The sequence below is a fragment of the Cyclopterus lumpus genome, chromosome 23 (genome assembly GCF_009769545.1).
Source record: "Cyclopterus lumpus isolate fCycLum1 chromosome 23, fCycLum1.pri, whole genome shotgun sequence".
In the NCBI taxonomy this organism is placed as follows: Eukaryota; Metazoa; Chordata; class Actinopteri; order Perciformes; family Cyclopteridae; genus Cyclopterus; species Cyclopterus lumpus.
Genome location: NC_046988.1, coordinates 8034406 through 8058887, shown reverse-complemented (window position 1 = coordinate 8058887; position 24482 = coordinate 8034406). Strand labels below are relative to the sequence as shown.

At 40.5% G+C, this 24482-nt stretch overlaps 1 protein-coding gene across 2 annotated transcripts in view; it reads right to left on the bottom strand.

Annotated features, from left to right (window-relative positions):
- The window catches only part of cacna2d4a (calcium channel, voltage-dependent, alpha 2/delta subunit 4a), a 79761-nt gene extending 55609 nt beyond the window's left edge, over window positions 1–24152 (bottom strand). Inside the window, exons 1-29 of one of the 2 annotated variants that reach the window (XM_034526694.1) lie at window positions 24053–24152; window positions 23640–23690; window positions 19723–19919; window positions 16575–16656; window positions 14069–14185; window positions 13455–13514; window positions 12912–13074; window positions 12669–12800; window positions 12196–12256; window positions 10333–10483; window positions 9338–9412; window positions 8009–8098; window positions 7743–7856; window positions 7495–7573; window positions 6412–6545; window positions 5753–5770; window positions 5066–5143; window positions 4890–4970; window positions 4667–4741; window positions 4419–4505; window positions 4219–4290; window positions 3939–4000; window positions 3679–3746; window positions 3555–3600; window positions 3340–3437; window positions 2804–2897; window positions 2550–2642; window positions 2163–2290; window positions 216–284 (exon numbers count right to left, since the gene is read on the bottom strand). In XM_034526694.1, coding sequence (XP_034382585.1) covers window positions 216–284; window positions 2163–2290; window positions 2550–2642; window positions 2804–2897; window positions 3340–3437; window positions 3555–3600; window positions 3679–3746; window positions 3939–4000; window positions 4219–4290; window positions 4419–4505; window positions 4667–4741; window positions 4890–4970; window positions 5066–5143; window positions 5753–5770; window positions 6412–6545; window positions 7495–7573; window positions 7743–7856; window positions 8009–8098; window positions 9338–9412; window positions 10333–10483; window positions 12196–12256; window positions 12669–12800; window positions 12912–13074; window positions 13455–13514; window positions 14069–14185; window positions 16575–16656; window positions 19723–19919; window positions 23640–23690; window positions 24053–24058 — 2581 coding nt within the window. In that variant the 5' untranslated portion in view covers window positions 24059–24152. Of the gene's footprint in view, window positions 1–215; window positions 285–2162; window positions 2291–2549; window positions 2643–2803; window positions 2898–3339; window positions 3438–3554; window positions 3601–3678; window positions 3747–3938; window positions 4001–4218; window positions 4291–4418; window positions 4506–4666; window positions 4742–4889; window positions 4971–5065; window positions 5144–5752; window positions 5771–6411; window positions 6546–7494; window positions 7574–7742; window positions 7857–8008; window positions 8099–9337; window positions 9413–10332; window positions 10484–12195; window positions 12257–12668; window positions 12801–12911; window positions 13075–13454; window positions 13515–14068; window positions 14186–16574; window positions 16657–19722; window positions 19920–23639; window positions 23691–23834; window positions 23883–24052 lie in introns of those variants that run through there. The other variant, XM_034526693.1, reaches the window with a different exon arrangement.
- Between the last annotated feature and the right edge of the window lie 330 nt (window positions 24153–24482).

Here is a 24482-nt window from a genome sequence, read left to right as displayed (position 1 = left end):
ACGGGGTTAAGAGAGAAAGAGCTTCGAACGAAAAGGCAGAAGATTTGCTTTAAGCATGAAAGGGGCAGCACGCTTTGCAAGAGAAAACGAAAGCTCAGAAAGAGAGAAAGTTGCAGGGGCACGTGTGGAAAAGAGGAGACGTGAAATGTGTGGAAAAGAATGTGAAAAGAGAAAGAGAAAGAGAATGTGTAAGGAAACCAATGTTGTCATCCTACCTCCTGCGATGGCAGTTCTCTTTCCCACCGTTACGGTGATAGCCGTGGTGGCGATGAATATCCTTCCCGCTGGTGGAGCAACACACTCAATTAGCAAGAATTTACAGAACTTCATCAATGCATGCATGTGGAAACAAGGGCGTGTGCATGCACATCCCCAACGCATACAAATTCCTTCCAAACATGTACACGTGCACGTGTATATAGAACATGCACAGGAGCTGAAAATGAATATGTCCCCAAAAATATTCATTTTCTCACGTAATGAATATATCGTTTGTGAGTCTGTTAGTATAAATATGCTAAAATGTGTTGGGAAATGTGTGGGTGACAGATTGAGTTGGACTCAGTAGGTAATATTTAATAGAGTCATGCATTCATCTTCTGTGTGTCTATTCACAGCCGTCATGCCGGCTGATGCCGACTGTCAGTAAACCATAATCCAGCCAGATTAACGTTTTAAGTATGAAAGCTGATACACTCATAACAAAGGTAATATATGTGTGTGTACTATGTGTTTCCCTATGTTTATATTTCTGTTTATATTTTTATTAAATAAAAGGCCTGAATGACAATCCCACATTCTTGACATTCTGCAATTTGGATGAGAATGGGATTTCTTTGTTGTTGCTTTTACTATAGAATATTGTAGCATAATTTAATACAGTCCAATTAATATAGTATTCATCAAAGACAGAAGGCTATCAACTCGGCCGACTGAAAATGTACCAGAAAGCGTATCGATTCCCTGAGAGGAGAGGAGGTTCCCATACTTTAATTGCATGCTCATGCCTCAAGAGAAAAAAAGAGGGAGGAGAAGAAAGAGAAAAAGAAAACAGAGAAGAGTGTAGGCCCGGAAAACAAAGCACTTTTCAGTTAGGATGGAGGACTAACAGAACGAGGATGAATGAAACGAGGAGGCATGCCAAGTATAAGAAAACGTTTTCCTCTACCCTCCTCCTCTTCCGCATCCCTTTGTTTTCTCCCTCCCTCCTCCGCTTCAAGCTCCACCCCCTCTGCACTCAAGGTGGCGCTATATTCAGCCTCATAGTCCCTGAATATATCTGGACACAACAAACTATATCTAACATCAACATAAGACAATTTGTGTTCCTTTGTACTTTAATGCCAAAGTTTAAAATGATGGCGGTATTATAAAATGTTTCATTTTATATATATATATATATATATATATATATATATATATAAATGCATATATATATATATATATATATATATATATATATATATATATATATATATATATATATGCATTTATATATTACAATTTGTCTGTCATGAGGAAGGGCAGTATTATCAGCCTCATACTTGCTGAATATTTATATAAAATCACATTTAAGTCTGCACTATCTAAGTAAAGATTACATTTAAATTCCTGTCCTTTGTTTTTGTTTTTTTAAAGCACTTTAAAAATGCATTTAATTTATCAGAGCTCAAAAAGATGCAGAGAAGAGTCAAGCTCAATACCCTCCTTTTAGTGACTTTCATTCATAGACTACAGATGGAGATAAGTGTTGGTGTGATGGGATGATAAATATGATGAGTGTAGCTGTAGACTTTGTCACTCTGAAGCTACTGATTATTCTTTAGAAACAGCAAAATACCAGAATATGAACAACAGAATAAACCAAAATAGATTAGCCATCAAGACTAAACACTACATTGTCGATGGGCTAGCTTTTCTTTTTCTTTTTTATCTTTACAAACCCGTGTTGGATACAAACTTCCTAAATGTACAACAAAGTAAACACAGAGGAGCAATTGCAGCCTGCCAGCCAGATACTTGAGCCTGTCACTGAGGGATATTTGGCTCAACCTGCTGAACCTGGCTGAGAACATTGGAAATAAAAAAAAGCACAGAAAGTGTGTTGTCTGTCCATGTGTGTTTGTGTATATGTGTTTGCTCAGTGAAAGTATCTCCAGTACCTCGAGTCTCCTGTCTGGGCGTGTAGTAGAGAAACTGTCCAGCTGGGTACTCGGACGCTCTGCGGTACCACACTGGGAAATGGTCCAATGTGAACATATTCTCCTTGTCTACGGAGTTCAGGAAAGACCTGGGGAGAGATAAGAATAAGCTTAACGAAAAACAGTCTCTGCTGCCTAATTATGATGACAAAAGAAAAGATGGAAGATTGAAAATAAAGATAGGATAAAGAGAACAGAAAAATGTGAGCATAGTTGAGGAAAGAAACAAAGAGCAGAGCATCATTTTGCACAGCTGCACTTTTATTGATGTCAGAGGGTGAAAACTTTAATTCAGATCCACTTGAACTACTATGACTATCATATACACAGTTTTAACTTCTGACTCACTTGGCAACTCTTTTCTCAATACCAGCGTATCTCTGGAACCTGATCAGGCCAGAACGGGTCCCCAAGAATGCAGTTTCTACGCCCTCATCCATACTGAAAGAGAGAAAGAGAGTGAGATGTAAAAAAAAAGGAAGGTGGAGCAGATACAGGGGTAAATATTTGTAAAATATTATTATAATAAAGTGAGTGATCATGGAAAAAGTCTGTGTCTTAATTCAACATGTATGTGGGTGTGCATACGTGTTAATATTCACCCAGATGTGTTGAGCATGAGCGCGGTCCAGTAGGCTTCCATAGGAGCTGTGACCACAGCATCAAATAAAGTTTGTTGCAACAGCTGCACATCACCTGTCGAGAGAAATTGAACAAAAGAGATATTACTAAGGATGCAAAGGACTGAGGCCAAAACGAAGGAACACAGGAGACATATTTAGCACTGGATGAGGTCAACAGTTTTGAAGATTATAATCACAGTGTATCCCAATGTTATTGTACCTGAATCTGCAGTTTGGGTACAGACAAATCCTTTTGTTTTTTACTTTTTAAAAAGGTACTATTTGGACTATTACAACTTTCATGAATACAATGAACACCTAAAAAATAATTTGGTTAATAATTTGTACAATAGATCAGAAACTTGGATGTAGTGTATAGAAACTTCATGCCGTGCGAGTGTGTTATTTCCTCTGTGCATATAAACAAACAGTATTGAATAAATTGTCAAGTCAAAAATGTGTTTTACTTTTATTAAATAAAAAAATGAAGTGCTGAAATGAAAGTGTTCACTTACACTCCAGATCTGGTTCTTTGCCAGTGAGGTATCGCACCACAGCCTGCAACTGGGTCAGCTTACGATGGGCGGGGTCAATGTCTGTCTCACAGTACGTCCTACAAGCACATACATGACAAAAATGTACTGGAGTCATACTGTCATGGAGAGTTACAACCACTCAAACTGGTTGGAATCCCATAATACCTATGCTCTGCTCATTATACAGTACTCACCATTCACTAGCTATGGTCAGGTCTGGAGCCAGTAAGTCATGGAGACCTGAAGTGAAAAAAAGACACAGAGAGTAAGAAAATCAGCACAAATACAGAGAACCTAAAACAGAAGAGAAAGACTTACCCTCCTCAACAGAGACGTTTCCAATGAAGATATACTGTCCATATCCTCTAGTCAGCACTATACCCAGACTGTCAAATACAGAGGTTATTTGTTATTGGCAGAATAAATCATATTCATAATAACTGTTAATTCCCCCAAAACGCATTTGTTGCCACAGAACATCAGTATTATTTCATATAGACAGGTGTTCCTTCGCTGGATATCGCGGATATTTCAAAACTTGACACCTTAAGTAATCCTGTTAAAGCAATCAGACAAACCTGAATGGTGTCTCGTTGATGACGGTGTAGAAATAATCATTCTTCAGGAACATCACTCTCCTCTGTGAGAGACAAAGAGTTGGACAGAGTGCATACAAATAATAATGAACGCAGAGAAGAAGAAAAATAGCATGTACTTAAAATCCAAGAGTAAAACGTGTCACCTTAAAAGGGGACACAACTTAAATAAGACAAGAAAAAATCTAACTAATCCCTAAAAGATGAAAGAGAGGCCCCTCTTGCCAGACACAGGCCCACTCACAAAAACAAATGTACTCACTCCTTTATCTAAAGACGCTCTCACGTCTAACGCCAACGTCCCGGTTTCTCCTTTAACCATGGCGGTCCTCAGCTGAAGCATAAACATTGCATACTTAGCTTAACTTGTTTCAACTTTTCTGATTGAATAACACAACTCACACTGATATACAGGACAGCGGAAACAGATAATAAAAAAAGACAGAAATGTGTGTTGCTCACTTTCTCCTCGGTGTCTTCCCATTCCACCTCTGCCAGATCAACACTGTTATAGTTGGGTTTTGGCTTTAGCATCTTCCCCTCTTTATACTGTCACAAACACACAAACAAACACAACTAAATACTTTAGGAACCCATCCCATATTATCATGATTGGTTAATTGCAATACATCTGTCAAGTAGAGTTATAAAGTTATTCTGCAGTTTATCAGCTGCAATAACTCCCTTAACAATACAATATTTGTCTGTACCAGAGGTCGCAGGTCAGGGTGAGATAAGATGTAGCCGTTGTTGGTGATGAGGTAAGCGTAACCATGGACACCCAGCTGAAGAGACAGAAAGAGCAACAACACTGATCATTAGCATGTAATAATTAACACGATATTATGACTCCAATGTCACAGAAGAATCGATCCAGAGTATGTATACAGTATTTCATCCTTGTTTGTGACATATATATTGTGGATAGTTTACCTTGTATCTTGGAGCTAATCTCATCAATTCTTTCAAGGCCACATCAGTTCCTACCACTCCCAGCAGAATCCCATGTGACAACTACAGGAGACACACAGCAGGTTCATAAATGCACCATTTCAGTTGACATCTGTTGAGGCTAATTGTATTAATAGTGATTAAGAATTAATACTTACAGTCTCTTTTTTCTTGCTGAACACAGGCATGGCCACAGAGGTCATGAAGAGGAGGCTTTGGGCCTGAGTGTTGAACAGCTGTGGTACACGAATACACAAGAACAGCCACAATTATTTCTTGTTTTTGTTAACAAGCTTGATTCATTTGCTAAATTATGAGAACACAACTATAAATTTAAGTTTGTGGAGTTAATTCTTGTTGCCCAAAGGTAGAAATTAACCGAAACATTAGCGGTTACATCTGTCTGAACCAAAGGACACAACTAAGCTAACGTACAGAGGGAAAGCACAGATAAACTAATCAAATGTTCACTCAATATGCACCTGTAAAAAATAAAAAGTTAAATAGTGAAGACAAGTTTTAAAACGCTAAGGAGCAATATCAAAGCAGCATTTCTTCCTCCCAGTTTCAGGTGGAAATCTATTTTAAAAAGCATTTACTAAGCTAGGCTAGCTAACTAGAGGATAAGCTAAGCTACCATTCTCATGTGAAGCAATGGAGGACAGTTACTTTAAAAATAAACTAATTACTTGACACAGGTAGAAACTGTTAGCTGTTGACAGTAAAAAGCTAAGCCAGACATTACAGATACTACATACTGTATTCTATTCATTTTAATTAAGAATAGCTTCACTTTAAAAAAAGAAAGTTTAGCAGAGTTACATTAAAGCTCTAAGTATGATTACCTCTTTTGTAGTTGGTAACTGAAGGTGAAGATGGAGGAAAGACAACAAGCATGAAATGGCAAACAGATAGATGCAAACAGACACTGAAATGATAGGGGACAAACAGTATAACCAAAAAAGGCAGGCAGATGTGGAGTAGCTAAAGATGCACTAAATGTAGACTAATTTCTGCTTGAGCAAACTGGCTTGCTAATAAAATTGCAATGTAGCTAAAGGTGCAACAAGGTGATCCCGTATGAATGTGTTCCATTGCACTGTCCATTGCAATGGAATGGGACTTCTTCTCTCTATTCATCCGAGATACCAATTAAATCTCCTTTCCAACAACAACGCAACTACACAGAACACCATAGAAACAATGTTACCACCACCATGTTCTGCACTAGCAATTGCTGCGGAAATTGCTTAGCAACAACTTCACCACGACCAACCATTTGTCTCTTGCCAATAATTACCAAACATATTTTTTCTAAAGAATATCCCATGAGAGACACCCAAAGGCGAGGGACTTTGCCTCTCACTAGAAACTGTGTATTGTATCACTACCAATAGTAATAGCACATTTACCCTAAATGAGTCTGACCTTGTGATTACATGAGCAAGATAATATTGATAATAGTTTGTGTTGCCTAGCAAGCACACGGGAGAAGCAGACTGACCACACTGTCCATGTAGGCCTCAGTCCAGATGATGTCGTGATCGTGGTTGATAACCATTGGTCGGCTGAGAACATGGAGGTACTCCATAACGTTTTCCTGGACGTCAGCCAGTGTGGAGACGTGTGTGTAGTAACCTGCAGGAGACACAAATACATGTACACACATACAATAATACACTCAGATGGGAAAAACCAGGACCCCTACATTTTAGCAAAGAAAATCTTCACCATATTATAATTCTTTATCTTTCGGCTTTTGGCCTATTACATTTAGAGCAACAAGCCCATTTATCCGACTTCAGAAAACATTGTATTCTAAAAAATGGAGAAAACAAAAACGCTTGAATCTCCCATCAATACAAATGTGCTTTAGGCATTTAAAAAAAAAGCTTGGCTTAGTCTAAGGTTTATGGCATTTCTACAACTGGGAGACAATGACGTCAATGGGATACCTGCAGTGAAGCTGCTCAGTGACAACAGGCTACTGAAGCACTGCCAGGTATGAATGTGTGAAACCTTTTTCCTCTTTTGTAACGTCTCCACAAGAGTGTCGCTGTAGATATTATTTAGTAGAGCTGCTCACTCAACTAAAACTGAATGTAGGCTCTTGCAGCAGGGTAACAGTAAGAATGTCTATTTATGACAGACATTTTGTTGTTGGCAGAGACAACTGCCAGTGTACGCAACAGAAGGGAGTGCACCTGTTACCTATTACACACAGTCACACGCGCACATATGATATTTTTTGGACAGGGTTGTCTTTACAGGGTATCTGTGCTGATAATCAGGTATTTAGTCAGAGATTATTGATGCGCACAAAGCAGGATGAAGTGATTTTGTTCAGGTCTGAGCTGCTGCATGACCCCATGTAATTCACAAGAGGGCAGCACCTGATACCCAGTCCCATGCAGCACCACCTGGGAACAACACAGAAAGCCAACAGACCTCCTATAACAACTGTTTTATTTAATACTAAGCATACTAATTCATTGCAGTGGTTTTCTTTGTTGCTGAAATTAGCCAAACTCTTTGCGTCAGAACCATGGATTCAACTGAGCAATTGGTAAAATGATACCCATGTTACCCTTATTGTTGCAGGCAATCCATTTAACATTTTCAGCAAATGTCATCTCCCGTCCAATCAGATAGGTGAAAACACGAACCTGGGGAGAGAATAAAGTAAATAGTGAGATGGGATAAAGGGCACTTATTTATTCATTCTGCTTCAAATAAATACTGTCAGTGATTTGTGTTTGTGTGCTGACGGTGTATTGCACTGGTGCTTGTCGTTGATTATTTTATTATTCTTGTGTGCGTGTTTGTGTGTCATACCCGCCGTTCTGGCCAGTTGAACTCTTCAAAAACACTCTGGAAGTCCTCCATGGCTCCGTCTGTTATCAGCATGATGGCCTGGTTACACAGGCTGCCCTGGCCCAGTGCTGCAGCCTAAACACACACACACAATTGACATGATCTTGGAAGGTTGTACTACAGGCCTGTGAACTGTGCAGTGCAGATATTGAACTAGAACTTGTCTTGCTATAAAGCTGTGTACTGTTATCTAGCAGCTGTTGTGATTGTTGCAAAGAGGCACAAACCTCATTGAGGATCTTGAATGACTCCTTCATTGCATTTTTCACTTTGCCCTCGCCTTTGACATGTAGCCCATCAACCAATAGCTTGAAATGCTGTGAGATAGACACACAAGGTACAAACACAGAACGTGTCACTTAGCCATGGATGTTATCACTTTGGTAAATACAGGTCAGCGTAGAAAAAAAAGGAGAGAGAGAGAGATCATGAGGGAGTGAGTAAAAGAGTACAGAGTAAGGATTATCCCTGGCTCATTGGCACACTGACCAATTATGGCAAAATCCCTAAAACACAGAGAAGTAATAAGGATTAATCAACATTGCATACACACACACACACACACACACACACACACACACACACACACACACACACACCCTGGTATCCCTTTTCTTTCCCCAATCACTGATTTAACTGATTAAATAAAAATTAGTTTCAAAAATACACATTGGACAGAGGGACAGTTTGGGCAAACTCATTCTGACTTAACGTGGTAGAAAACATGGTAAATAGCTGTTTGGGAATGTAGGAACTCTTATATAATACACACAAAAGTGAGTTTTCCTGTAAATGTGGGTGTACCAACATGAATTTATGCATAAGTGTGTCAGCCAACATCTGTAAGCCCATTCTGTTACAGACTGCCTCTAGGCATTAAACCAATCAAATCTCCTGTTGACAGGTCATGTGACCTACTTAAAATCATCAGCGGCCTTGTGACCTTACCTGATCTGCGATGATGTGGAGGGTAGTGAAAGTAGGGCATACATCCAACAAATAACACACATTCACACAGAGAGAGACTGGGCAGACTGAGAAGGTGTTGGTTTATGAAAGAAGAGGAGAACAGATGAGGGGCGGAAAGACATCCAAGCAGCAGTGAAACAATGGGATATTAATATTGTTATACGCCTACTTTTGTGAATAAAATAAAAGAGAGAGTGAGATGTTGAGGATTAAAAGGGCAAAAGAACAAAAATGTCATGGCTTTGTGAAGGAAATGATGACGAGGAGATGGAGAATGAAGACAAGAAGGAAGCAGAAAGGAGAGGAAGAAATGTTCTTAAAACCAACATGAACTGTTTCTGAGGGTTTCATCACCAAATCCTCTGACAAACAGGTAACACACATTCACTGGAATGTGTTATCTGTGATGTGACGACAGCATAATGTATTTAGAGGATTAGTGAGAAAACAGCCTACGATTAATAGGTTAGGAGAGTTTAAGTTATTCAATTAGCTGTCTAGCTTGTGTCTCCACTATGCGTGTGTCTGTGTCTGTCTGTGTGTGTGTGTGTGTGTGTGTGTGTGTGTGTGTCTGTGTGTGACGTTACCTCTCTGTTATCCAGATCAGCTTGTACTAGTGTTCCTTTGAAGCAGGGCTCCACGTAGCGAACATAATCACTATACTGGAGAGAGAAGTAACGAACATAAACAGCGATACGCATTATTAACAGTCAACATGATTGACTTTTGGAACATGTGATGATTAAGTTTGACTACCTTCAAAGCAATCCCTCAAACAATCCCTAAATATCACAATATCCCTGAACGAGTTTACACCTATTTCCATGTCCATGTCTATGTGTGATTCTGTGACACAGAGACTATTTAACTGTAAAATAATCTGCATTTATGAAAGTTTAAATATTTGAGTGCTATATTATTAATATGAATGTAATACATTCATATTAATAGTCTTTTTTTACTTTCGAGAGTTGTACCGTTTGTTTATTTTTCAGATGAAATTTAGAAATGGTGTTTATCATCCTGGAAGCTGTGTGTGCATATTAGCATGTTATTTAGTTTTTTACATTTGATCTGCTGATAAGATATGAATATGACTCAAGTCCAGTTCAAAGTCAAATTACATAATTACATTTATTTTAAAATAAAACTCTCGCACTCATTTACTGCATGGTCAGTTCATTGAAAGAGTGTAGCTTTACATTCTGTGTAAAAACAGCTTAAGGGCAGTGGATTTGCAGGAGGCATATGATTACACACACAGTAATACCAGGATAAACCATGCTTATTACAGCGATTTGTAGTTGCAGCGCTGCACGCAGCCAAAATCCTGAAAACCCTAAAAACAAAATGAATTTTGAAGCTTTGGTGTTACTGAAAGTAAATGCCTGCTGCAGATTGAATGTTTGATGTGTTTATTTGTGACGGTTTGCACGTGTGTGTCTATTTCCGTGTATTGCACTGCACATGTGCGTTAGCTTGTCTGGTTGTCTGTCACGCTCATTGGACACTCTCAGTCTCTGGAGAGACTGTGCATGTGTGTGTGTGTTTTGTGTAATTGTGTGTGTGGGTGTGTACTTACAGCTATGATGTTAACAAAATCATTTTCTCCCAGTGTGTCAAGGATTGTATTGATGGTGTGTTTGGCTATGGTCAATCTGAGTCCCTTCATGCTGCCACTGACATCCACCACAATTACCACATCTTTAGGAGAAGTGGCTGCCTGGATATACCTGGAAAGAGACAGACAGGCAGTAAAGACGTTATCTTTATTGGAACACAAACCAAATAACACTCAGGGACGAACAGAGGCTGTTATTTACCAGTAATCTACAGATAGAACAGGCAGAGTTTAAGCCTTATCCTTTTATGTTCTGAATTCTTGGAACGTGATGTACCGTTACCAAACTGTAATCTCTTCTCGTTCAAACCCTTGTTCTACTCGATGGATCTTTTACAGGGAAGACGATTTGACATGTACCAGTATGAAGAGCGCACGTTTAAATAACAAAATGACTGATGGGTGTCAGAGTCCTGGTGTTATGCCAGCTGGCACGCTTTCAAAAAGCCACTTGATTCTAAGGGAGCCATCGCTAATGTAACACCTGTGCTTTTCCTAGTAAGTCAAACCGTCTGCTGCGAATATAGGGCCTGTTGTCGAAATGGTCATAAGACTCTCCGGGTCAGGTCAGGTATGGGGGCATGCACCAAGGCAGCGCGTTGCTGCGTCCACCTTCCGACGGTACTCGCGGGGTCTCCGTATGGCCATCCTCCAGGCGGACACTCGTCCCAGCCCCATCCCACCGAAGTAACGATCAACCTGACGAAGCCACGAGGCACATGGTCGCCCATGTGCCTCGTGGCTTCGACAGGTTGATCGTTACTTCCCCTAGGTCTCCTCCACCCAACAGAGTCTCTGTGGGCCGGGTCAGCCTCAGGGAATCGTGCCACATGCCCATAGTGCCGCCCCGGTGCTGATGTATAAGCACGTCTTGTCCCATTGCTGTAGTTACGGATGTCTGTAGGGTAATAGGAGTAGGAGAGCTACTTTCAATGTATATGAGAAGAGCTTTGTGCTTCTGTCTCTTCATCCAGCATGCAATCTTAAGGGGACAAACTTAAACAATACAGTAGGTTGAATCTATTGGCAATTGCAAGGGCACTGATGAACTACGGTGACACAAGATGACTGATGCATTACTTTTACGTCAACATCGCATCACAACTTTTTTAAAAGTTTATGTTAAATGGGTAAAGACACTGATTCAGGAGGCTGAACAGCTGCTGTCAGCCAAATAGTCGCTGATATGGGCAGACTGGTGGCAGCTTGACACCCTGAAACTACAAGTGATGTAGTGCCCTTCTTGTGCTCATCTCCCTGCGTTCCTGAGCTGATGATTAGTGCGAGGCCCTTCCCTCCATATTTAAGGGAGAAGGATCTCTCTTTTCCAGACAAGGCAGCCTTCTGCCCGTCGTGTAGTTTTCTTTGTGTTCATTTCTTTTGAGGATGAAGGTCTGATTTGGAGGTCTGTTGTAGTTCATTCACCGTTGTGATAGTTTAGGGGCAGAGTTTGGGGTCTTTTGGCCCATTGGTGCAGCTCCAGACACCCTTCATTCTTTTATTCTTAGTATCCAGGCCTCCGACTCTCATATTTTGGGTTAATTCATGCCATAAAACCGTTTTGCATTTTGAAACTAACACTCGGGTATGGTGTTATTCGTTTATGTTGCTGGTCACAAAGTTGAGCCAAATGTTTTCCTGTGGCTGTAACAGCCAGCCATAGACACTTATGGCGCCCAATGCTGTGTCAGGGCCCATCACTGGGGTTTGAGCGCAGTTGTTATGGTGCTTCTGCAATTCATCAGAGAAGCACTAACCTGCACTTACAAACAAAACAGAGAGCTACAAACGTTCAAAAGGCATCAATAAGGAATAAATCCTTACCAGTTTCTGTTTCTGCAATCAAAGGTGACAACACCATTTTCATCTGGAATCCACTGGATCCCTGGAGACAGAAAGAACAATGGAGATTTAGCAAAGGCAGACGCTTACAACTGCTGTTTGGCTGCCTGGTTGGGTTGACGGATGGACAAATGAATGCACGGGTGGATAGTGACAGATTGTCAAATAATGAGGGATGACATAGCAGATGAGTAAAACAAGCTGTGTCACAAATCCTCTGCTAATTACTCACACACACACACACACACACAGGAGAGAATAAACCAGCAGCCATATTGTCGCGGTGTCATTACGTTTGACAGACAGCCTCCTGCATCGTCAGTCGCTGTGTAAGTATACTGTTTGGCTTGTGTAAGCTGATCATTCATCTGCAGCTCTGTTCATGTTGTCTCACCCCTGTGACGAGGCTAGAGAAACGTGCAACCGAAGACACTTTGGGAGGCATGTGCATGTACCTGGGTACAACCTGAAGAAGCCTGCAGCACTGCCAAAGTACTGCCAGGTCAGAGTTGGATCTTTCTGGAAGTTATCAATGAACACGTCATTCAGAGCTTCAGACAAATAGGCTCCATTCAGAATATCTGGATCTACAGAGAGAGAGAGAGAAAAAAAAAGGATGTACATCACAAGTGCAGGTTGCATGCGTGTGTGTGTGTGTGTGTGTGTGTGTGTGTGTGTGTGTGTTCACGCTTCTGTACCTCTGTTGTAAACATTAGTAGGGACTTGTATGTTACTCAGTTGTGTGTTGACTGGCAGTTTATTGAAGTGTTCATTCTTCTCCAGAGCGAATTCTCCTCCCAGCGACACCGGATTCCCATCCTCATCCTCCTTGTTGATCAGCATGGAGTTAAAGTATTCAAACTAGATAGAAGAGTAAAGGATGATGTGCTTATAGGTTGTTGTGTGATGAAATATTGAAGGTATGTGCAAAGATTCTACAGAAGTATATTTATTTGTCGGTCTGGTCGGTCTATAAAAACCTCAGGTAACTTTGCATCATTGCTATGAATAAAAGTCTTGTATGCTTATGTTCAACACAAACAAATATGTTCCAAAAGCAGAAAATATTTAATATAGTTATTGCTGTGATGGTAATAGTACAGTACTGTAGACACAACCAAGTAGGGGTACCAATAAATAATATTATATATTGGGGATATATCAGTGGTTAAATAATTGTCTGTGTTTGACTTTGTATATATTATATATCAAAGTATAGGCTCAAACTTATTGTCACATACCTTTAGTGTTTCATTGTACTCGTGGTAAAGGTCAGCATCCTCTGCTGCTTCTGCCAACCTCTGTGATGGAATACACCAGGTTAAGGATACACCCGGAGCAAACAAGTAAGAGTAAGCACGCACATCCAGACCAAAGAGGGCAGGTGCTGAGCCGTAAGTGGGCCGATCATGAAATAAACAAATAATTAGCTCGCACACTGCAGCGCACCAATGTCCACGGATTGTTTACACCTCGGTGAGGTTTCAGGCTCCACTGCTCGTCATCAGTTGAAGTAGACAAACAAATAAGTGATGAACACACATACACACATACATAGTGTACATAGTTCCGCATTCATTTTCATTCAGAAAACAAAACAGTAAATAAATACAAAAAAAGAGGGAGAACCTTGTAGGCTATAATAAAATACGGGGAACTAAAGAGGTGCTTCTCTCGCGCCTCAACTAAGGAGAAGCTCTGCACATGCAGAACAACTGTCCAGTCCAAGCTTTTACAAACTAAACCCGCAACATTGTTTGTTTTTATTCAAACAAGCTGATGTCCGCATATGAGCACATGTCAATATGATTACCCTTGAGTGTGTGTTTGCTTTTAGAGAATCCATCAGCATTACCTTCACAGATTTCATCTTCCTCCCAAGCATCTCCTCCATCTCTTCAGCGAACTTCTTTACGAGCTCCTCTCCGTCCACCTCCTCGATCTTCACAACTGCCTCGATATCCTTGTATTTCTTTTAAAAAAAACAGACACACTTGGCTCATTAATAGCAGTGCGGATAATTTACAGAGAATCTTTTGAGAGAAAGTGTCACGTGAGCTCATGAAAACCAAGAGAGTTTAAGGACTATAATATATTGATTCCATTTAACTACCATCTGATATATTTTTACATTTAAAAGTATTGGACATTATCTTGGTCAATAAACAATAGAAAACAACAGAGACAGAGACACAGATAATCATGGAAGTGAGCCTGGTATTATATAATTAATACACACGCACACATTCACAGTTGCATTACAAATGATCTGACTTCATCCCCAGACCACATCTCTAATCTGCAATATGACAGAGTGACGGCACAAGAAACCCCTCCACCACACACTCCTCCTGACTGACATCTGTGCATGTTCTAATGTATTATTCTGGCTGCTAGTGGCTGGTGGTGGTTTGTTCACTGAGCTATTGAATTAAAGCAGTTACATAAATGTAATCTAATGGACTTTGTGCTGTTGTTGCCAGTGGACTGAAAGGTTAATTTCCGGCACTGATGATAAAAGCATCAGCCGTAATGAACGATGACAAACTTACAGTGTAACGTTTTTTTTGGGAGATAAACATTGGATTTGATTTCTATTACAGGAAGATAATTACCCTTCCTGAACAATGTGATGATGTAGGTTATCAACATTTGTTGAGACAATAGGCGTGTTAATGGGAAATCCCCAGTTCCCACAGTACAAGCAAAGTGGGTGAATGGGAAAGACGCTTTTGGCGAGGACGTTACAACATTTGGTTGCCTGTTGACGTAAAAATAACTTCTGACAAACTTAAAATAGCGAGCAAACTATATGCCCTATTTGTACTATTTACACTTTTACAGATGATGCTTTTCATTTTCCATTACAGGGGAGAAACAGCCAGAGTGAATTAGACAGATAAGAGAGACAAACAGATATGAATGAGATAAGGGATGATAAAGAGCTCTCATATAACCTTCTGCAAATAACCTATAAAACCCCTTTCCAACAACATTAAGCTCCAACAATTTCTGTATTATCTTCAAATATAAACTCAAACACTCATTATCCTATTCAGTTTACTCAGGCAAGAAGACAGCCATCACTAAATGTTCCACAGATAACGAGAAAGCCATCGATTAGACAGAGGTGGGTGATTAATGGCTTCTTGTTTCCAAGCCTAAACTAATGCCCGAGGCGCTTTTTACACACCACTGACTAAATAAAAGGATGGAACTATAGGAGACATGCACCTACATTATATACACACATACTGCTATTACTGATACTGTTACTACAGCAACTATTATTGCTAACTGCAGCCCCTACTACACCGCCATCACTTTACTGCTACTGTCTCTGGGGATCAAATTAGTCAGTCCTTTAAATCTCGTGTGGTTCTCACTCTTTAAAATTGTTTCTATCAATTGAACATTGATTTTATCTGAGGTTAATCCAGTCTTTAACAAAGGCACAAACAACATACAACTACTGCTGTGTTTGTTTGGAAAGGATGGTTATTTGTGCAGCTAGATTGAGAAACGTTTTGTGCTGTAGAACAGAAACATGCAAATAAAGACACATATATGCTGTAGAGGGAGATGGTCAGTAGTAGCATGTATCACAGTGTGTGTGTGTGTGTGTGTGTGTGTGTGGCAGATGGTGAGTGGGCCTGCTAGGTATTCTACAGGGTGGCATGCTGAGTAAGACCGTACATCCTAATTACTAAAGACAGACACACACACGCACACACGCACACAGACACGTACAAACACACACACACACACACACACACACACACACACGCACACGCACACACGCACACACGCACAAGCATAAGCTCTTTCTTCTTCAGTCTCTAAGGTAAGTCACACAAATATGAACAAAAGTCAAAGTCAACTCAGTTCAAGGAGCTACAGTATATCAGCATGACATGTAATGTACCGTACTGTTAAAGCACACTAATGGTTTTTAAATTCAACATCGTGGGAGTTAATTTATGTGCTTCTGAATTAAGTGTGTCATGACATTGGTCTCTGGGCAATATGCAGATGTTGTACAGCAAATGTATGCCAGTCAGTTGTGCTTCCATTGGACGGTGGAGCAGAGGGGGGAGGAGCTACAGACCCCGCCCATCTCAATCTGATCTGATGATGTCATCTGCTCCATATCCAACTGTCTCTGTTTACCATTAAGTACATTCATGTCTCTGTATTTAAGTCCTTGTCTTTTTTTTTTTAGATGCCAGCATTGTAAATAAGCAACCTCCTCTTTACATTTCTCTGGTATGGCCATATACTGTGTGTGTGTGCGTGTGTGTGTTTGTGTGTATGTGTGTATTTGTGTGTGTCTGTGTTTCTTAATGTGCGTGATCTCTTACCTTCTGTAGCAATTTAGCTCCAGTGTATCTGGCAGACAGGGCAGTTAGCTCTTTGCCAAAGGACACAGCCCACTGCTGCACCCTGGACACGGAGGAAATATAATCAGTGACAGATGATCAAAGCTGTTAAAAGGCATGGCAGGTATATTTGCATAGTACATTAATTAATGTGGCCACACGGTTCAATCAGTCAAAGGGACTCTTCACATCATGGCAGCCCAAAAGAGTTTACAAAGAGTTGCTTATTAGAAAGCAAATAAGCGTGTTTATTACCGACAAAACTATGACTTTGTCACTTTCCGTATTATGGATTTGTAAAATGCATTACAATAAACTGAACAAAAGCATACTGAGTAAATGTCACAATTGACTCCATTAGCAATAACTCATTGTGTTTTAGCTAAGAAACACAAATCACATTTGAACTTATTTGACTGCTAGAAGCAGGAAAGTACTTCCCTCGAGTGTAACACAGTGCTATGAGAAAAGCTAATTAGATAAGGCCCGTTTCTAAATCAGCCTTTTTACGAATCCTTTTACGTGTGTCTCGCCTGAAAAATAAGCCTCATAAAACAAGGTCCAAAGTCAGAGTGACCCTGAAGGTATGCAGACAATTATGAAAAGAGGTTTACGGTGCATTCACCAATAACAGATTAAAACAGATTACCTTTAAGGTGACAGTACAAGCTGACAGTCTTCTAGGTCAAGAGGTTACTCTGTGCACTATAACATTAAGTAATTCTACAAATCCTTCATGTGAATGCAGCCAAGGAGAGCTCATAGAGGTTAGAGAGTAGACAGGATGTGACAGATGGCTCAACCTATGGGGAGCCAGCCAGCTCGCTGCTGGTTAGCAGGCAGGGTTGCCACATTTATAACCTGCCAACCGCAGCACTCAATATATTGTCTTGACTTGTTGATGTGATTTATAGCTGTAACTGTTTAAATGTGTGTTGCACACTCCCAGCTGTGCTTCTAAGACTGAACACTGTTAAAGAGCAATGCTGTGAGCTAGAATACCAGTGAGGCTAATCAAGGTCAGATTAAGACAGAGCTTTACACTCATCACGGACCAAATGCAACACAATAAGTAACGTTCTATGGTTATGATAAAGGCAGCAACTGTTCACTATGAAATTTGTTTGACGTAGAAAAAAAATGACACATTTATCTCGGGTGTTTCACAATCAAAAATATGTTGCTCATCTCCTAAATGGTTGCTTTTATGTGTCATTTGCTTTTGATGTTTTTGTGACAGTTATCTGTTTTCCTCCTGGCTGTGGAGCGATGTTCCCTCAGAGGCTAAAGACTTGACCTTTTTGGCCTAAAATGCTCTGGTCATATCCCGCTAACTTCCAGAACCAGAGGGGACCTGCTGCCAAATCTTCCCCAAGCGGAGTAAAGCATTTGGGGCTCAGTTGGCTTGCCGAACTCCGCTGAACCTGGAGCTTTAATCTCCTGTGTCACGCCAGCCCGCCTAGTGACAGCACATGCTGAGCTGTATAAACTCACACATACACAATACACTATATGCTGAGACTGGACAATCAACCATTACTTTGATGGCTATCAGGGCAATTAACAAAATGCTGTGTATTTCTCTGACTCTCTCAACCCCTTCCACTTTAACACACACACACACACACGCACGTTATTGTGGACTGACAGCACTGTATCGATCTGTTAGTGTTTTTAGTTAGCAGAAGGTTTGAAAGCTGTTCAGGGAGAAGAGCTTCGTCTGTGTTTAGTGGAACAAACAAACGCAGCGTTTCGTTTCCCCAAAGAAAGAAATGAGGCGGAGAAACTGACCACAAAGTGAAGACTGGTGTGAAAATAAAACACATTAGGCAAGCCCCTTGTTTAGAAGCCAACTTGGTATTATTCTTGGGGAATGTAAATATGTTTTTATGAGCAGCGTTCATATAACACAGAAGAGGGGATATGAAGAAAGTTGAAGGGGAGTTGCAAATAAATAAAAATCGAAAGAAAAAATGACAGATCGTTGTCGCCGTCACTGTTTACATATTTTGTCAATAAAGATCGGAATGGGAAAAAAAAAACGTATTTAATGCAATCTCAAATACAGCCCTCCATACTGTAAGCTCTGACTGCACAATGGATCAATAGACATAATAACTGGAAAGAGTTTACAGCCATGCTATAGCGGCTCTGTGAGGGTCTTTAAAGGTAAGGTGTAATGTATTTTAGAAAAGAAAATTTGTCAAAAATGTTGAAATTCCCTTTACATCCCAACAGCAATCAACACATCAAATGCGTTGACAATTATTATTTTTTATCTAGTATCTGTGGCTGTTGCAGGACTGTAATAAGCCTGTCCAATCAGCCACAGGCTACTTGCCTGCCTGTCTAACTGTACCCACTCAGCCTATGCAGTCATTGGGCATCGCTGCAGTCTTACAAATGCTTGACAGCTGTGACTATTACCAACAGCCATGTCACCTTGTTTGTGTTCATAATCATAATTTAGGGGGAGTGGCTTTGGCGGGAGCCCTGAAGGGACGTGCTGTCAGTTTTTCCGACTCGGTGACAGATTTAGCAGCTTTTGGAGATCGTGCTGCTGGCTACTTTCATTGGAAAATAATTGGCAACAGTTAGCTGGGTTTGTAGGTTAGATCATTTATTCGATGCAACATTTTTTTCCAATGTTACCAACCCAACCTTTAGGCCTGCTGGTGAGCTTAATGTTAATGTTGGCATGATCACAATGACAAAATAACATGCTGATGTTAATCAGGTTACCAAGTTACTATGGCAAAATACACATTTGTCTATAGCGAAGCAAAGCAATCAATAATTAATAGAAACATAATCGCCACCATATCTATTATTTTTTTTTATTTGATCAATATCTATGCACAGCTCGATTCATACGTCATCTTCAACATGCTAGGCTGTAGATGACGAGAGGGTGTAGGAAAGTTTGGCAGTTTGCTACACCCCCATCCCACAGGTGCCCATATGGCCCATATGTATCTGTGTGGAGTCATCAGCCAAAATAGAAAGGACAACGTTACACGTAGACTTGGCAGAGTAGAGTGTCCACGGGGGAAATGAACTGGTACAATTGTTGATGTAATGTCTTAATAAAGAAAAAGGTTTGCGGGTTTACTAGTGCAACTGTACTCACGTTTCTGGTGAGAGCTTCATCTGTCCCTCGACCATCAGGCACAGCGAGCTGGAGAGGATAATCCACAGCAGCAGCATCAGCCTCCCTCTGTGCGGCCCACTTATGTCCGATTTACTGGCATTCCCAGCATTTCCCCAGATCCAGCGAGTCATCCCTGCAGCTGCCACGATCCGCATCAGTCCAGCAATTGTTGCACGCTGGCTCCAAGAGAAAAAATATTTAATTAGGACAGAGCAAAGTGAGATTAGAAGTGCTTGGGTCACAGTGCACTCACAACAAGAGGGAAGTTGTTTGCTTGATGTATAGTGTTGTGTTGTTGTTTTTTTAGAGCTATGTTGTTGAAAAAACAACAATGAGAGCCAACCGAAACAGTAAAGTTGCAGCCTATTAAACCAAAATTGTGATAAAAGAAGTTAAAAAAGCTCCATAGAACTGAGCAGAACTGATTGGGTGATAATTATCTGTGGTTTTGTCACTATGAGCCTTATTAATATGAAAATATTGACTATAATGTGGTAATCATATTGTACCACAAGGACAAAGCCTAATTCAGAAATTACAGAGGAAATCAAATCCACAACTTGCTCATACCTAAAAAGAATAACACTATTTGTCAACTTGCCTGGTAAAGTAATCGTTACCCAAATATAAAGATCCGATGCACAATTTTTCTCAAACACATTCACGGATAGTTACAATCTTGAAACCTTCCAGAGGCTTGAAGAGAGGCAGACCTTGCAACTAAGCAGCCTAAAATGTACAAGGATCCATAGTGACATATGGAGAATCTGTGACAGTCCGAGGCCTGTTCAGGAAAAGCAAAGGATCCAGAAAGCTCACATCCAAGGGCAGAAAACGCATGTCATCCTAAAAGCAGTCACAGATTTAAGGCTCAATTTGGCTTTGAAGAAAGATACCGAGAAACTAGAGTCTGCGAGCGGAAAGATTTGAGAGCTGCTTTTGCTGTGAGCCAAAAGATTGAAACAAGCCCATGTGCTGTCCAGAAACGCAGCATGCTAATTTAAAAGGAGCGCAAGCTGGAGCCAAAAAGTGGGTTGCAGGATGATTAAAATACGTCCACAAATCAATATAGACGGAATTTCACTGAAGATTACTCACTCTGTTATGTGGTCAAAGCTTTAAAACCATTGCCTTTGAGACATGTGGGTGTGGAGAGAAAGTTCAAATATGACGGATAACAAATAAAAAGTGTCTGATTGAAGATTCGGTGTCAGCTCAGCTGGTTACCACAGTGCACAATAGAGTCTAGAAAGCTCCTGTCTCCGGTGTCAAAGGTCACGTCTGCGCACCAGGAGTCACAACAGAGCCCCGCCATGTTCTTACAACTCCCTCTCCACACCTTTTAATCCTATTTCTAGCGCTCCCATCATCCGCTGCTCTCCTCCATGCTCCCTCTCTTCGGTCTAAAGGATGCTGGGGGGGGGGGGGGGGTGAGAAGGGAGAGGGATGAAAGACTTGGGTCGTCCCGGTAAACTTTTGTCTTCGCCCCCCGCGCTCAAATCCTTGTTACCAGAAAGCGAGGTGTTCCCAAACAGGACATGCACACATATTCCCAAAAATCAGGTGTTTCTGCCGTCCTTTCCTTAAGGAATCCTCTCTGCTGACCTCACATCCCGGTGGATCTAAACCGAAACCATGCAGCACAGGGACACAGGGAGTGAATGATGGATGGAGGGATAGTGGGACTTCCTCTCTCTCCAGCGTATCTCTTCCTGCTCTGCGGGACCAGTTTATACCATAATCCAGGCAGGATTAAACCCCTCCTCCCTCCATCCCTCCTTTACTCTCTCCATCCCTCTCGCTCTCTCACACACACACACACACACACACACACACACACATACACACATTAAAACAAACACTATCTCCCTCTCTTGCCCTTATCTTTTCTCTAATGCTCTTTAACCCACTGTCTTTCTAGTCCTGCTTTTCTCTCCCTCTTTTTTTCCCCTTAATCTTTCTCAACAGCCATTCTTTTCACCTGCCATGCATCCCCATTCTTCTTCTCCATTTCTCTCGTACTTCTTCGCTTGATCTTTCTCTGTATGTCTGTTTTTATTGAGAAAAGAGTATGGATGGAAGAAAAGGTGGCCATAGTAAGAATGAACCGAGATCATCTGTCAGGAGGGGAAGAAGGGGAGAAAGAAAGAGAGAAGAGAAGAGGGGAGAGGAGAGTAAAAGAAAAGAAAAAAAAGAATAAAGAATGGAGAAATGGGAGCAAATGGGGATATATCAGGAAGAAGAGAGGAAAAGGAGAGTCCTGGTGGGGCGGTTGTAGTTGCATCAGAAGGGAGTCACAATTTGTGGAGGAAGATGCACTTGACTGACTCAATCTTATAACATACACACAGTGAGACACCTAGTGGACTCTCATTGCATCACACGTATGTCCATATATATATATATATATATATATATATATATATATATATATATATATATATATACATATACACATGTAAATATATATATATATGTCTATATATGCATGTATATGTCTATATATATACATGTATATATATATGTCTATATATACATTTATATATATATACACACACACACACATACACACATACGCACAAAATCTGTTTTCAATTTCAGCTTATTTGGTGTAAGCTATTTCTGCAGCTGATTGAAGACAACTGTAATCTCATCTTCATCTCATATTCCATTTCAATTAGCCCAGAAGTAATCCATGTTTAAATGCCCTGTGCGTGCTTGGTTTATCTCCCTGTCTGCACTTGCAAAAATCTGGAGTTTGGGATTTTGTCGCTGCTTTGTCGGAGTGAACTCTTTGTGGCCACCGACTACGGACACTTTGCTCATGAATGAGAGCCGCAGCCGAGGCGTGACGTTGAAATCATGTTGAGAGCTCAAATGGGCGGTCTGCTGCCGGGACCATTAAGCAACATTTAACTCAATACCAGGGACACACAGTCCGACACACACACAAATAAACTCCAATACACACACACACACACATACGTAAATACTTTCGCATGTATGTACACACAGTAAAACATCTGCTCATTCTGTTATGGAAATAAAAATGCAGTAAAACAATCTGGCACATACACACACATGTAGAAAGGGTCCGATTAATAACGTGAATGGCGAAGACACTAACTGAAATGTAGTCAGGAACACACACGCACACACACACACACATGCACACACATGCATATAGTACTTATATACAGTGTAACAGCTGTTGGACTCCTCCTCCCCCACTGACCCAGATCACTGACTGGGGATGATTCCCCCCCTCTACCTCTAACATGGATGAACTCTGGATTTTTTCTATAAGCAGAAGGAGTTTAATGCCAAACTTACTCTGAAAATACTGCAACATACAAAGACTTGGGTTTAAATCAATCAGGATTATCCCCCGAGCCTGGTCCGGTTGCTGCTTTCATCGTAAACCGAACACTCGTAAGCAACTTTACAGTCCAGTAAGTGATTGTTTTTATCCAGCAGTGGTGTAAGAGCATATAGTTTAATATAATAGCAAAACATATCAGTTTTGCAGAAAGTATCTCTTAAACTGGCAAACAAAATATAAATCATAATCAATACCAAAACTGTGGAGGTGGAATTATGTGTTTATTCTATCTGTATTTCCATTCATTCATCTATCCAGTTCAGTCATGTCTTTGCTTTTCTAGAATACCAGACTTTTATTTTACGATATTTTACTTTACATTTATAATATTTCACAAGTAATACCTTTTTTAGGTGCAATAGTTGGCCCTTTTTTAGTTTTTAGACTTAATTTTTCATTTACTTCTCTTTCTCAACACATCAACAACAAATATCTATATGAATACATAAACGTGTGATCCTCAAACACCATCAATCACAACTGTAGAATAGAAAAACAAAGAAAGCTCCCTCACCTTTGCCCCTGCTAAGAATGGTGCCAACTTGTCTTGTCTGAGTGTCGGAGACTGTAAGAAAATGACGTGAAGAATGATTCCTAAAATTCAGTTTGAACTCTTTAGCGTATGAACAAAGCCTAAAAGACATACAATGACAAACCATAACCATAACAAAATTAAACAATATTTGTCTGTTTTTGTCTGATTCTTCACCTCTTGAACTTCCAAAGTAAAACCAGTTAATGCAGATGACATCCTCCATTTGAGAATACAGTGGCAACAAAAGTGCTTTGGACTCCCTGAACAAACTGAAGACCCCGCCCCTCTGGACACACACACACACACACACACACACACACGCACACACACACACACACACACACTCTCATTGATTAGTTTAAGCCAGGCTAATAGTCAGCCCTTAGTTTTACCTCCATCAGCTAAACCAGTGGTCTGGAAATTGTGTGTTTGTTTCCTTAATTTTTTTTTAAAGTCCTAATAATTGAATTGAACTATACTTCTCTTCTTTTTTTGGTACTAGCTGATTCTGGTTTGGGGTTTAAATCATCTGCTTCTTTAAATACTGATGTTAATTACCATGTGTGGTTGGTTGGGGAGAGGAAGCAGGAAGGAAGGGAGAGGCAGCCAAATTCCCCTGGTGTAAGAATAAAAAGTGGGCAGCGTTTCCTATCAGTGTTTGGGTTCTCAGCTGTTATTTGTGAGCCATCAACAGCCCTGAAAACAACAACAACAGTTAGTACTAATGGACTGAAGCATTTGTCACAGTAAGATATCGAAAATATTAAAGACACTAACGGTCAGGGAGGGCAGCGCTGACTTAAATCTCTTCACTGTATTCCT